This window comes from Rosa rugosa, chromosome 1 (assembly GCF_958449725.1).
Source record: "Rosa rugosa chromosome 1, drRosRugo1.1, whole genome shotgun sequence".
Classification (NCBI taxonomy): domain Eukaryota; kingdom Viridiplantae; phylum Streptophyta; class Magnoliopsida; order Rosales; family Rosaceae; genus Rosa; species Rosa rugosa.
Window position 1 is genome coordinate 58,333,320 of NC_084820.1, and position 13,725 is coordinate 58,347,044.

At 37.3% G+C, this 13,725-nt stretch overlaps 3 protein-coding genes across 4 annotated transcripts; 1 reads left to right on the forward strand and 2 right to left on the reverse strand.

Moving 5' to 3' along the window:
* Nucleotides 1-2,297: 2,297 nt before the first annotated feature.
* LOC133725696 (pentatricopeptide repeat-containing protein At2g42920, chloroplastic) lies at nucleotides 2,298-4,043 on the forward strand. The gene has a single exon (XM_062153049.1). It carries the CDS (start codon nucleotides 2,344-2,346, stop codon nucleotides 4,027-4,029), a length of 1,686 nt encoding a protein of 561 aa, XP_062009033.1. The 5' UTR covers nucleotides 2,298-2,343; the 3' UTR covers nucleotides 4,030-4,043.
* Nucleotides 4,044-4,217: 174 nt separating this feature from the next.
* LOC133725697 (AT-hook motif nuclear-localized protein 16) lies at nucleotides 4,218-5,314 on the reverse strand. Its single transcript, XM_062153050.1, has 2 exons — nucleotides 5,175-5,314; nucleotides 4,218-5,071 (listed from the first exon to the last, which is right to left on the reverse strand). The coding sequence occupies exon 2, from the start codon at nucleotides 5,025-5,027 to the stop codon at nucleotides 4,227-4,229; it is 801 nt and encodes a 266-aa protein (XP_062009034.1). The 5' UTR covers nucleotides 5,028-5,071; nucleotides 5,175-5,314; the 3' UTR covers nucleotides 4,218-4,226.
* A 123-nt stretch (nucleotides 5,315-5,437) lies between these two features.
* On the reverse strand, nucleotides 5,438-12,495 carry LOC133725695 (uncharacterized). Of its 2 annotated transcripts, none has more exons than XM_062153048.1 (10): nucleotides 12,166-12,495; nucleotides 11,286-11,329; nucleotides 10,736-10,844; nucleotides 10,538-10,640; nucleotides 9,207-9,787; nucleotides 8,341-8,569; nucleotides 8,002-8,263; nucleotides 6,859-7,020; nucleotides 6,286-6,708; nucleotides 5,438-5,944 (listed from the first exon to the last, which is right to left on the reverse strand). In XM_062153048.1, exons 1-10 carry the CDS (start codon nucleotides 12,332-12,334, stop codon nucleotides 5,675-5,677), a joined length of 2,352 nt encoding a protein of 783 aa, XP_062009032.1. In that variant the 5' UTR covers nucleotides 12,335-12,495; the 3' UTR covers nucleotides 5,438-5,674. The 2 variants fall into 2 exon arrangements, with proteins under 2 accessions (XP_062009032.1, XP_062009030.1); XM_062153046.1 differs by having other exon boundaries at nucleotides 8,341-8,623; nucleotides 12,166-12,494.
* Between the last annotated feature and the right edge of the window lie 1,230 nt (nucleotides 12,496-13,725).

Sequence of the window (13,725 nt, forward strand, 5' to 3'; positions counted from 1 at the left end):
AACTGGAGAAGTATGAATGGTGTTGTTGAAAAGAAGGGGTTTTTGTACCCCTTTGTCAATTTTCATGTACTTAAAATATTACATATATATGTTTTAAAGAAAGTGCAAACCAGAGAGAGAGAGAGAGAGAGAGAGAGATGGGTTGTTAGTGTAATGTAGGGGGAGGTGCAAGCAAGGGGAGGGTGCAAAAAGGAGGGAAAAGTGGGGAAGGGAAGAAGGTTGAAGAAAAAAGGTAAAGAGAGAGAAATGTTTGGAATTTAGGTTTGGTCTGTGGGCTGGTTAGTGATGATTGTAATGATGGTGGTGATGTGTACATTTTGCCTTTCTCTCTTTTCTCTTACGCTCCTATTTGTTGTTTTATACTTCATCTGGTAGCCATTTTCCATATTCCAATTACCTTAATTAGGGTGGGAGAGATGAGAGTCTTCTAAAATTGTGTTTTGATCACATAACTTGCCATTTTTCTGAATTAATGGCTACTAGCATGGGCTATGAATCAATTATCACTCTTACAAAACCAATACACGCAGAATGGACGATGTTATTCACACAATCAGACTATCATGTTATACCATTTTATTGCGAATTTTCATTCAAGTTACTACATAAGAGTCTCAAGATGAGAGATTTGCAAATAACAATTTGCCAAAATAAAACCGTGATGGGTGCCAAATTCTAGTCTGGATGCCCTGCAGATTATTGAAAGGGACAACAATAATTTCTTTAGTGAAGTCTGTCTCTTCTAGCATATTGATATCTTTATATATTTTTCTCTGTTGCTGCTTTTCTTTCTTTCTTATTTATACAGCAACTATTTAACCATGAAACAATGGACATCCTAATTACAAAGGACAAATATATGTCATTAAACAAAATAATCATGAAACCTTATTAAGTTATTAGAGTACGTAAATTCTTTATTTTAATTTTATTTTCGGGTTATTTTACTTTGTTGATTCTTCACTTGAACATGGTTTTGTAGACTTGCAGTCAGTTGGTAGCTTACATGTAAGGAAAGCAACCACATTTCATGTGTTAGCTTACAAGCCAACCTCCTCCTCTACTTGTATGTGACAACTTTCCCACACTCCTAATTAGCATTTATGCTTTTAGTCTTTGATTGCCATTTTAATTAGTGATTAGTATTTGTATTCTGGATCTGTATGTGGGGTACCATATATTGAACAAAGTAAATTGAATTGGTGAAATGTATCATAAAGTGGACTGTCTAGAATTCTATCCTAAGCCTGCACTTTTGACCAATTGAATTCCAAATATACCTACTGTGTATAATCTATTAACCCTAGTCTCTGCTTTATGCTATGGTTCTAAAGAAAGGCAGTTCTTGATTGTTACTCCCATAATCTCTCCCATTAGTATTTAGTGGGAATATTTTCGATTGAGACTATGGAGTATAAAATTATTGGGAGGCCTTCTCTTATTATTATTTTTTCTTTGTAGCTGTCATAGACATCTTTATTGACAAATGACAAACATTATACTAATTTATGTACCTAAATTTTTTAGGCACCTTAGGGCATCTCCAACAGAGTAGCTAAACTCAATTTTTAGCTATATATAACTATTTCTAATGCAAAATTCAGCTCCAACAGACTAGCTATAGGTAAGTTAAATTTAACTATAGCTAAAATGGTTAGCTATATTTAGCTAGAGTATCCTACATAGCTAAAGCAAAAGTTATATTTCTCTCCATTCTTTTGTCCACATGTCAGTTTACGATTTGGTAAAATATAGTTATTATTTATAAATAGCTACTATTGTTGGAGCAACATTGCTAAATCAATAGCTATATTTCACAACTTTAGCTAAATTTAACTATAAAACAATTTCTACTGTTGGAGATGCTCTCCGCACATATGTCCTGTAGCTTTTGGTTAGCGACTTTGAGCAATTTGGAATAGATTAAGGGTTTAACAAGTTTTCAGTACCTTGAAAATAAATAAACTATTTTGTATTTAATATTATAAATTACTAATCATAGGTTAAAAAATTAGAGCATGAAGATAACACTAATGACTAAAATGATGTCATGTAACATAGACCATTAATCTATTAGTTTTTTTTTTTTTTTTTTTTTTGAGAAGGAAAAAAATTATAACAGAAAGCCTCTAATATGATTTCATGCCTTATTAACCACGTCTCTTTTATTCTTGTGGAAATTTTATTAACGAATATGTCGTCGGGCAAAAATCAATAACTTTTGGAATTGTCGTCAACCATGTTTCCCTTTGGTTTTTATGGGAGTCTTGTGGTTTGCAAGTAAAAATAGAAAAACATGGGCCAGTACTGTAGTTTAACCCAGATAACACTTCTGCAAATTTCATGTGGAAGAGGTTGGATAGAACTCAGATAACAGAAAACAAGAGCCACAAGAACGAAATGACACCATGTTGTTGCTCTTTCACTTCTTCAACCTCAATATCCAAATTCATCTCAGACAAACCACACCTCTCCATGCTAGAAAACCAATGCACCAACATGAAAGACCTCCAGAAAATCCATGCCCACCTCATCAAAACTGGCCTAGCCAATGACACAGTTGCCGCCAGCCGTGTCTTGGCCTTTTGTGCCTCCCCAGCCGGAAACATCAACTATGCCTACATGGTTTTCAGACATATCCAGAACCCAAATCTCTTCATCTGGAACACCATCATTAGAGGTTTCTCCAACAGCTCAAACCCTGAAGCTGCCATCTCTCTTTTCATTGACATGTTGGTCACTTCAACTGTCCAGCCACAAAGGTTGACTTACCCTTCAGTTTTCAAGGCTTATGCTCAAGTGGGTCTTGCCCGTGATGGAGCTCAGCTTCATGGGAGAGTTGTGAAGTTGGGTCTTGAAAGTGACCAGTTTATAAGGAACACCATCATACATATGTACTCAAACCGTGGCTTTTTGAGTGAAGCAAAAAGAGTGTTTGATGAAGAGTTGGAATTTGACATTGTTGCATGGAATTCTATGGTAATGGGCCTTTCCAAATGTGGTGAAGTCAGTGAATCTAGAAGGCTGTTTGATAAAATGCCTCGAAGGAATTCGATTTCGTGGAATTCGATGATTGGTGGATATGTTAGGAATGAAATGTACACTGAAGCATTGGATCTTTTTGGTGAAATGCAGAAGGAGAAGATAAAGCCTAGTGAGTTTACAATGGTGAGTCTGTTGAATGCTTCAGCTCAGTTAGGAGCAATTAGACAAGGGGAGTGGATTCATGAATATATAAGGAAAAATCACATTCAACTCAATCCCATTGTTGTAACAGCAATCATCAATATGTATTGCAAGTGTGGAAGCATTAAAAAAGCTGTTCAGGTGTTTGAGGCAGCTCCTAGAACAGGATTATCTTGTTGGAACTCCATCATTATGGGGTTAGCAACTAATGGTTGTGAAGAAGAAGCACTCGAGCTATTCTCAAGGCTTGAATCTTCGAGTTTTGTACCCGATAATGTCAGTTTTCTTGGTGTTCTAACTGCATGTAGTCACTCGGGGATGGTGGAGAAAGCAAGGAAGTATTTTTCAGTAATGAGAGAAACATATAAGATTGCACCATCCATTAAGCACTATAGTTGCATGGTTGATGTGTTGGGCAGAGCTGGACTTCTTGAAGAAGCTGAGAAGCTCATAGATGGTATGCCAATAAAAGCCGACACGATTATTTGGGGTTCTTTGCTGTCATCTTGTAGGAAGCACAGAGACATTGAGATGGCTAAGCTGGCAGCAAAGCATGTAACTGAGTTGGATCCAAGTGACAGTTGTGGTTATGTGTTAATGTCAAATGTTTATGCTGCCTCTAGTCAATTTGAGGAAGCAATGCAGGAAAGGCTTTCAATGAGAGAGCAGAAGATTGAGAAAGAACCGGGATGTAGTTTGATCGAAGTGGATGGAGAGGTTCATGAGTTTATAGCTGGTGGAAGGCTGCATCAGAAAGCCCCAGAGATTTATTCACTATTGAATGGATTGGGATTTATGTTACAAAGAAATGCAATGGGTTATGATGAACTTGCTGCCTATTAAATTATGGAAATTATTAGAAGCCACTCTTGTCCTCCTTACATGATGTATATACTTAATTAAGGTTACATTAACAGGAAAAACCAGCATTTAAAGGGTATGTGATGAAGATACAAACTCCTGTTAAAATTACAAGTAACGATACATATGAAGAATAGTAATGCCAGATACTAATGGTGACATGTTGCAGCAATCTTGTTTCAAGTCTTTGAAATAGTTCGGCCAGATGCCCAGGAATAAACCTCAGGGGGCACATTACCATTAGTGAGCAGATTTGGTGGAAGTCCATATAAATCTGACATATCCAGGTGGTGGTGACGACCATTTTGGTATTGTTGGTTTTGCAAAGCTACAGCTACTTCATCTTCATCCAGTGGAAGACGATCAAACGTTGCATTCATGAACGATGCAGCCATGATCACAACAGGCCCCGAAGCAATGAGTGCACCTACCACACCCCCACCTACAACCTGCCCCTGAGCCCCAGCTAAGTAGATAGTTAGACCTGTAATCCCAGGAGGGGCTGGAGGAGGCAAGATTGATCCGAGCAATGAGAGAATCTCAAAACGGCCATGGAGGGTCACAATGGCTCCGGAGGAAGCTGGTTGCCGCAGTGTGACATTGGTTACACAACCACTACCACTCAGTATGCAAATGCCTCTTTGTTTCCTCCTTGCAAAGTTGGTTAAACTTTCACTCACATCACAGCCTGAACTCACTTCCATAGCATGCGCACGAAGCGCATTAGCACTATCGCGGGTGACAATGATAGGTGGCTTTGGCTTGTTTTTAGAACCCGCCGGCCTACCACGAGGTCGCCGGATTGTCTCCCCCTCGGATGCTGAGGAAACCGGATGCACTGGCTTTGGTATTTTTGGTGCCATAAGCAATGCATCAATGCCAGGCCTGTGGTGATTATTACCTTTATCTGCATCTTGGCTTCGGTCGACTGAAGTTTTAGACACAACATTAGGTCCTGTTAGATCCGCACCTCCTGCCATTTTCTCATACACGCAGTATGCAATGATCAGAGAATCACCATGAGCTGCATTCAGAAGGTGGTATATATAGTACCATTTGTGCCAATAGTTTTATGAGCAAACCAGAAAGAATGAACCAGGATTAGGAGATGTTTAAGTGATACCAACCTCATAATTATCAGTAGTTTTATCAAACTCCATTGTCACAATCACTGCCTAACTCCCAACTGACTTCTCCTTCATGTCAATTGCCTTCCCCAACAGAAAGTCAGATATAACATGTATTGTACTAAAATCATTCACAAACCTTACAAGTCGGTTAATTTAAGCCTACGCTACCAACATTTACCCTCATTTAATTTTAGCTGAGGCATCATGTTTAAGGGCTTTTAGTGTGTAACACAATGCCTTGATTCCTTGAAGATATCAGATGGTATTAAAATTGGCAAGCTGTCCCATTGAATTCAAAAATTATGCCCCAACACAGTTTCGTAGGATACAACATTGGGGCAGAAGGCACAAAACAATAACTTCTCTGTTCAGAGTATGTACAATTGGACAACCAGCCAGAACCACCGTGATTCTGAACTATAGTAAACACCCCTACTTTGCCAACTCCAAACTCACTACAACCCCGATGGGAAAAGAAAAAGGGGACCCAAAAAAAATTAGTAAGTCCGCTGCCAAATTTGGTGCAACTGCTGAGGTGACAAGTCTGGAATACCACCAAAGGATGATTCATTGAGGCTTTGACGTTGACGTTCTTGTGTTATGCCCATTTGAGAATTATAGAAATCAGGGTATCCCATGGACCCATAATGCTGCAACTGTGAAGGAACCTGTCCAGACTGTTCTTGTTGATATCCTGCATACTGTTGATTCTGCCCAAGTAAGTTGTTATATGCACTGTCTTGAACAGAAGACAATGTTCTCGAACTCTGGTAGCCACAGCAAAGAGTAGTTTAAAAAAGAGATATTAAGATTATCAACGTAAAACCAATCAAACATGATTCATGAAACACAGAGCAATACGTGGCAAATGCAAAATATGTGCAGAAATTATACTTCCAATGCTTCAAGAAAGGAAATTTGTGATACGTATAAGATGCCCCAATAATTACACAAATCCCATTAGTATCTATTATCTATTGGTTCAATAATGGTGACATTTGTAATCCTTGAACACCATTTTTATAAACAGTACATGTGAGATCAAAGATGTAATATGAGTCAATATTGATTTATTTTACATAGTAACAGCTAGATAAAAGAAGTGTACCTGGTGAAGAGGGGATAAATGGTTTCCATCCTTGTACTGAGAACGAAAAACATCATCATAGTCCCTAGTGCTGATGGGCGCGACAGATGAGTTATGCAAAAAATTACCATGAACATTGGTAGAGGTCCCAAAACTCCCATGGCCACCAGCAGCAGCAGATGGTGGCACTCTGCTTATTGAGGCACCATTTCTGTGCTGAGGGAAGCTGTACTCCATGCCTGCCACAGATTGATGGAGCCCAGTACCACCTACATATGCTTGCTGCAATGCTGATGGAGTACGCGAGAAGCTCTGGGGTGGAGAGGGGTAGCCAATAATATTTGCTATTTGTTCGTAAGTAGGTTGGGAGTATGACCGAGCTGTAAGGTGCTGAGGAAGCACAGAGGATGCCTCAGGTAAAGGCAAGGCACCAGGTCTCAGAGCCTGTATAATTTAATTGCCACAGTTATTAGCATGGTCACATTTAATTTAGTCTTTGAAAAACATTGCAAGTGGAAGGGTCAATAAACAGGGGTTTATTTCACTGGAGCATACACCACATGGGTGTGATGCAAAGGGTCATCCATTACTTACCTCAGACATGGAAATGGTTGGACTGTTTACAGATGAAACTGCACTGCTGTATCTTGAAGACATTGATGGTGTCCCCAACAACTGTGAGAATGGAAGATCAGAACCTCTTAAAGACTGAAAAGTTGACTCCAAAAGATCACTTCGCATAGAATCTGGATATGCCTGCAGCAATTTTTTTTGTACGAGAAAAAAAATCATGAAAGATATTTAAATATGCCATTGCAGTTTTAGAAGTTCTAGATAGAGTAGGGGAATTTGCAGAAGAAGATCAGCAACATTGCAAATATAAAAAATTTCATCCATGCATAAAGATGAACTATTTGACATATGCAATATGGACAACGATGAATATGAAATGCATATAATGGAGACATTATTCCGAGTATAGTAGGTGCTCTATTAACAAGGTGAAACATTAGAACAAGAGATTACACCAGCAGACTGCAGAAGCAATATTTTCAATATGGATTTCATAGTGTGCAGACAGTTGCACATGAAATTGCACAAGAAAACCCCAATGCACACCAAACCAACAACTTGCTTATGAATCTGATTAATATAGAAATGGTCACGATAAATAAATGCAAAAGAAAATTAAGCCTAGATGTTTAATTTCTGTCTTGTTCAGGACGAGGAGGAATGTCACCTCCACAAAATCGTTTTTGACTTCTAAGAGTAAAATGGCATTTCTTTTGCATGGAAAAAACACTGACTTGTAAAGTGCTATGGAGAAATCTCTTTTAATAGGTAAATAGGTTGAGGCCAAATATCATATGCTACAACTTCCAGCAGATCAGAATTGAAAACTGAGGGCAATATAAAGCTTCTCGGAGCCACAAGTATGGTCAATCCATTAAGCCAATGTCTTGAACAGCAAATGACTTTACATAAGTTACAAATCATGGGTCCATTGCATGAAAACAGCTCTTTGTCCAATACTTTATTCTACTACTATAATAAGTTAACCTAGGGCTAGAAACGTAATTCCAATGTTCACATCAAATAAGAATTTTTCAATAATTCAGCAGCAGACACAACATCCATAATCAGACAATGCAGAAGAGAAAACTTCCGTAATAACAGAATGCAGTAGGTTAAGAAAACTAACTCTATATTACATGCAGAAATGGCTATTATGATTACCATATCACTTTGAAGAGGTGGAATATTTCTGAATTTTGGTTCTTCCCTTGCAAAAGACAATCCAGAACTTGCTCTTAGAATGTTGTCAGAACTAAAATCAGGTAGAGATGTGATGTCTTTATGCCCTAGAGCTTCAAGGATATCGTGTTTTACTAGCTCCGGCTGTGAATGTACGGGAAAATCATAATATTTAGCATCTATGGTTGCTTTCCCATTGTCGTATAAGGATCCAAGAAGCTTGTCATGATTGTACCCTGAATTTCTGAATGGAGGGAAAAATCAAAGCATTAGGAAACATTACAGCTGAAATATGATAGGAACTGAGAGAGGGACTCATGCCTGGTATCCAAATGCCCAGAAAATGAAGCATCCATTCCTGCATAGGCTCCTCCCAAGTCATTTTGGAAGGATTGAGACTTTGAAGCAGAATTATGGCCTGATTTGTAGGTGCCAAAACTCAAATGTGAACAATCAGCAGCCAATTCTTGCAAATTATTTGGAAGGACTACTGTACACTGATCATCGGGCTCCTTCTTTCCTAAACTCAGTTGCTGCATGTTCATAGTAGCTGATGATACAGCCACAACATCATCAGACATAAAATGATTTGGATATGCTTTTCCTGAATTACACAAAAAACAATGAACACTATTAAGAAAAGGTTGCAAAAAGTTCTCAATGATAAAAGTTTAGTATGACAGGACAATCTTAAAAGTTCACAAAAGGCAACAGACTGAGTATATCAGCACAAAAATAATAATGCCTTATGAGCTTACTACATAAGTTACCAAATTTTCAGGACAAGAAAGCCCAAATATCTCATTAAAATAAGCCAAAAAATGTGAAACTATAGGCGCAACAAAAGACAAATGAGACAACAGTAGGTAGAGACATATGTTTCACTCGGCCATGGATAACATATCTAACTTGAATCAAACAAGCACAACATAAATCATGCATTCTAATATTTGTATTAAGTATTAACTATCCATATTCACATCACTCAAACCTATCACAATAAGTATCATAATTTTAATAAATGTTGTCATAAAAATACAAAACTATATGAGAAGAAGTAAATGATAAACAGAAATTGTTTGGTCCGTATTCTAGCATCAAGTCATCAGCAATGATCTGTTTATACTATAATAAAACAGATGGAGAAACAGTTGTGCCAACTTCTTAGGTGAAACCGAAATTATTACCTTCCTCATTCTCATTGGTGCGTCTATGAGAGCCATAAGAACTTGAATTAGAAGACAAATTGTCAACACGATAAGATCGTCCACCAGAAGCATCAACAATTTTCGGTCTACCAGACGCATTCTGGTCAGAACTATGATTTTCACTACTAAAATCCACCTCTGAAACTTGAACCTTATCTGACTGGTAATCTCTTGGCATATTGGATTCATTATTATATGAGTTAGACCTGTTAGTATGCGCTTCCACATTTGCATTCAAAGCTGATGAAACACTAGCAGCCATAGGCTGCTCAATCACGGGCCATTCATCACGGAAAGCATTCTGTCCAGCAGTATCGCCAGAATTTTGGGAAGATCCCACATTGTAATTAAACGAATTTGTTTCAAATGCATCCTGATGCAAAGATGACGTCTCAGATGATATATGTGAGCCCTTGCTGGGGTTCCTACCCATTTTAACAATGTCAGCCATTGAAAAATGTCCTGAGCTCGTGGTTGACCAAGCAGATTGATTTCCAGGAGAAGGTTGCACGGATGCAGAGATGGCATCACCTGACCCTATTGAAGTACTAAAAGAATCACTGCAGCAGATATTAACAGATAATTTGACATGAGTATCAAATAAACAGCAGAGTATGCGACTAATCTTACAGATTGACTGTTTGCTATTCTAGTTTAACAATGGCATCAATAACAAATTAAAGATCATGTAGCATGCAATCCTGCCTCATTTACACCACTCAATTAAACAACTTTCAGTAAAGAAAACTGGGATGGGATTCTCATCCACTATCCTTATCCCAGTTCTCCATCTTTACTCACTAATAAATGTCCCTTATACATGAAAGTTCATAAAATTTATAGTTTAAAACCATCATCAAGCTATCATAAATCAGCCAGATAAAAGGTATTGCTTCCTATACAATGCAAACAAAGAATAGAAAGTCGAGAATGTGCTAATGTATCAATACAAACCCCCTTATAGTGGTAGACTAGCTTCCTACTAGGGTAGACCAATTCCATGTATCAATACAAACCCCCTTATAGTGGTAGACTAGCTTCCTACTAGGGTAGACCAGCTCCATGTAGTTGTACACTGGCTCGCTGATGGTGTGGATTTGTCTACCACTGTCGGAAGCTAATCTACCACTGTAGAGAGCTAGTCTATAACCGATATAGATGTATTTATACATTAATGTACCCTAAGGGAAACCCAACAACAAAAACTGAATTCTAGACTAACTTATGATCTCATACTTCATTCCTCCCACAATTAGTTTTGTAAAAGAAAACAGGAGAATCACAGACTACAATCTCATAGTAGAACTTGCCTGTGAGATGAAGGTTGCTGGTTTGTAGCTCTTCCTATAATGGAAGAATTAGGTGAAGGAGCAGCAAACCCATTTTGTCCCTTGTATGCAGCTTTACCAAGCTCTAAAAGGAGGAATACAAAACTTTGAAATTAAGACATGCAATACTGAAATGCATAACTATGCCACCCATACAAGTACTAGACAAGTTCAATATACCATTGTAACTCGTTTGAGTTGATCCAGCAATATGTTCACTAGTAACTCTAACTCCACGATTTGAACCACCATTCTGAACTCGCGGCCTGGACTCTTGTGTCTCCTTTATCTGAAAATTTTCAAAAACAGCCTGAACTATTAATACAATATAAATAAAGAAAAGCACATAACATAGAATAAAAAAGACAAAGCCGATATAATCATGTCAATTGCACTATACTTAATCTAATCTAAATCGAAATACATGGCAGGCATACTGAAGTATATAAAGTCAATCTTTACGCAAGAAAACAAGCTGCAAGGCAGACAATAGTTTTTTTCTTTTTTCTTTTGGGAAATGCAAAACTTATTTTCTATGATACCTAAGTAATTAGAACATTCCTAAAAATCTTTACTGTTATAAAGTATAAACCACATTTATCCCCATGCAAAAGACAGGTAGATGAAAAACCAAAACCCTATAAGCTGCACACTACAAGACAAAAAGTTAATATTGAACTTATTTTACACAAGGCAGAAACTTGAAATTAGGGAATTTTCACAAGGGTACCTCTTTCCTTCTTTCACGTTTGCTCTTCACTTCGTGAAAAGTATCTACACAATTGCAAAATACTAATTCAATGATGACTTTGAAGAGAAATTAAATCCAAAAGTAGAAGAAAATTCCATTCATTAGATAAAAATTGAACTCAACATACTATAAGAAACAGCAGACATAAGCTTTCATATTAAACTGAAATGGGCATAATATTGATAGTTCAAATCGCCCGTAGTAAAATGACGCACAACCTGAAAGGCCTTTTACTTCAATTGTTACTGAAATAGCAATTAATTACTATCACTAAAGCTGGCTTTTTGTCATATACCCACGTCGAAAACTAAAGTTTTTCTGCTATTTATAATATAAAGCAACCCTCGAGTCCAATATTTTCAAACTTTTCCTTTAAATTTCTACCACTTAATTTCTTAGCAAGCAGAATACATGGAGAAACAAAACAAAAACAATTAGGTCAAATCAACACAGTCAATCGAGTCCAACCATTTAGTCCTGATACTATTCCAACCATTTAGTCCTGATACTATAATTTTCCCGGCAAGAACGAAATCAAAATTTAAAAAAAAAATCCAAAAAAAATTCACAGCAATATGTTAAAGCCATAACAGATTTTTATCTTATTCACAAAAAAAAAAAAAAAAAAAAAAAATCCTCCCCAGTCAAAACCTGCTACACCACAAGCCCAAAGCACCGCTCTTCCTTATCTCCTCCCAAATTTCACATCAACCAAACACTTCACCACCAAAAAAAAAAAACAAAAAAAAAACCAAAACTTTTCACTCCATTCCCAAACCAAAGCATCCTAATTTCTTTTCCTAATCACAAATACAAAATTAAAACCGAAGAACACAAAAGGTGGTGGCGCAGTAATAACCTAAAGAGAGGAGTCGCTGTACGGCTTCGTTGGGGTCCATGTTACATTCTTTAAGCACGGCGTAGATCTCAGCCTCCGGGCAGTTGACGACCTCCTTGAGACTCTGCACCATCTTCTTCGTCCCCGGCAAGACCTGCGTCCCTACTCCATTCTTGCTCTCGCTGCCCATCGCCGGAAGAAGTTGAAAATATTCGCCGGAAAATTAACGTTTGCGGCTCTCGCTGGGTTCAAGATTTTTTTTTCCGATCACAAAAACCCTCAGTCTCTCTCTCTCTATCGCTCTGAAACGACGTTAGTTTTTCTCTCTCTATCGTTTTGGCTTTTATATACACACGCCCCTTCCCTTTTTTTTTTTTTTTTTTTCCTTTTCTCGGTGGACTGGTTGAGTATCCAAATTAGTAACAGCAAAGTCAGGAGGAGAGTCTAGTTTCACTGCGTGTTGATTTGGGCTATTCGTCACGGACGGGTTTGTATGGGCCACGACGGACTGTGGGGCCCGTTTGTGGGAGGGAATAGGCGGTTGTGGAGAATTGGGGGAGATTTGAGACTGTCAACTGGCTGTGAGATTAGAAGGCCCTAGGTTCCTAAGATTTTTAGGGTCGTTTGTAAGGGTTTTTTTTTTTTTTAATTGAAATCTAATTTATAATTACTCCCAAAAAAAATTATGTAATTTATAAAATACCACTAATGTTTACCCGGTCAGTTACTAATCAAGAAAATTATGCTTAATTACCATAGGATGTAAATCAAACGGTGGAGAAAATTAAGTCGAGTTGTTTTATTTTCCACATTTGGACTTACATCTAAGGGTGATTGAGTATATTTTCTTTGGTCAGTAATTGACTGGGTGAACATTATTGTATAATAGACAGTCTCTAAAACCAAACTCAACAAAACATTAAGAACTTGAAAAACATTGAGTTATTCTTGTTCTAAAAAAGAATGTTGTGTATTTGTTAATAAAGTTTAAAAAATTGTGTTCCTTTCTATTTTATTTGAAAGTGAGTTAAGCTGAGATGTTGGATATGCAAATTTTCATTCATGTTTAAAGAAGACTTACACAACGGGTGAACTTCGAGCTCAGACCCCAAACATTAAAATGTCCTGCAAATCAAAAGCAACGTAACTCAACTCATGAGCTAGTCATACCACTTCTCTATACTTTTCATTGTTTTTGGAAATAAACCGTTGGAATGAGATCATGTATATTTCAAAATATATGCGTGCACCCAAGATATCATGGTATGGTCCTGCTTTGACTTTTAAATTTTCTAAATGCTCTAATATTATATTAGAGTGTCTCCGGTGGTTAAATAATTTTTTCATTAAAAGTGAAAGAAAATTTATTAAAATTACGTTATATAATATCTCTAATATAGCACAATATAAAATACGGTATTGGTGAGGTTGATGATTTGTCATTGTCTCATGTTTTTGAATAAATAAATAAATACACACACACACCAAAAAGCATATAAGAGTAAAATGCATATATTGAAGGATTCCCAGGCCAAAAGAGAACGGCTAACAGTACCAAGGAAATATGTTGGCCCTAGAAAC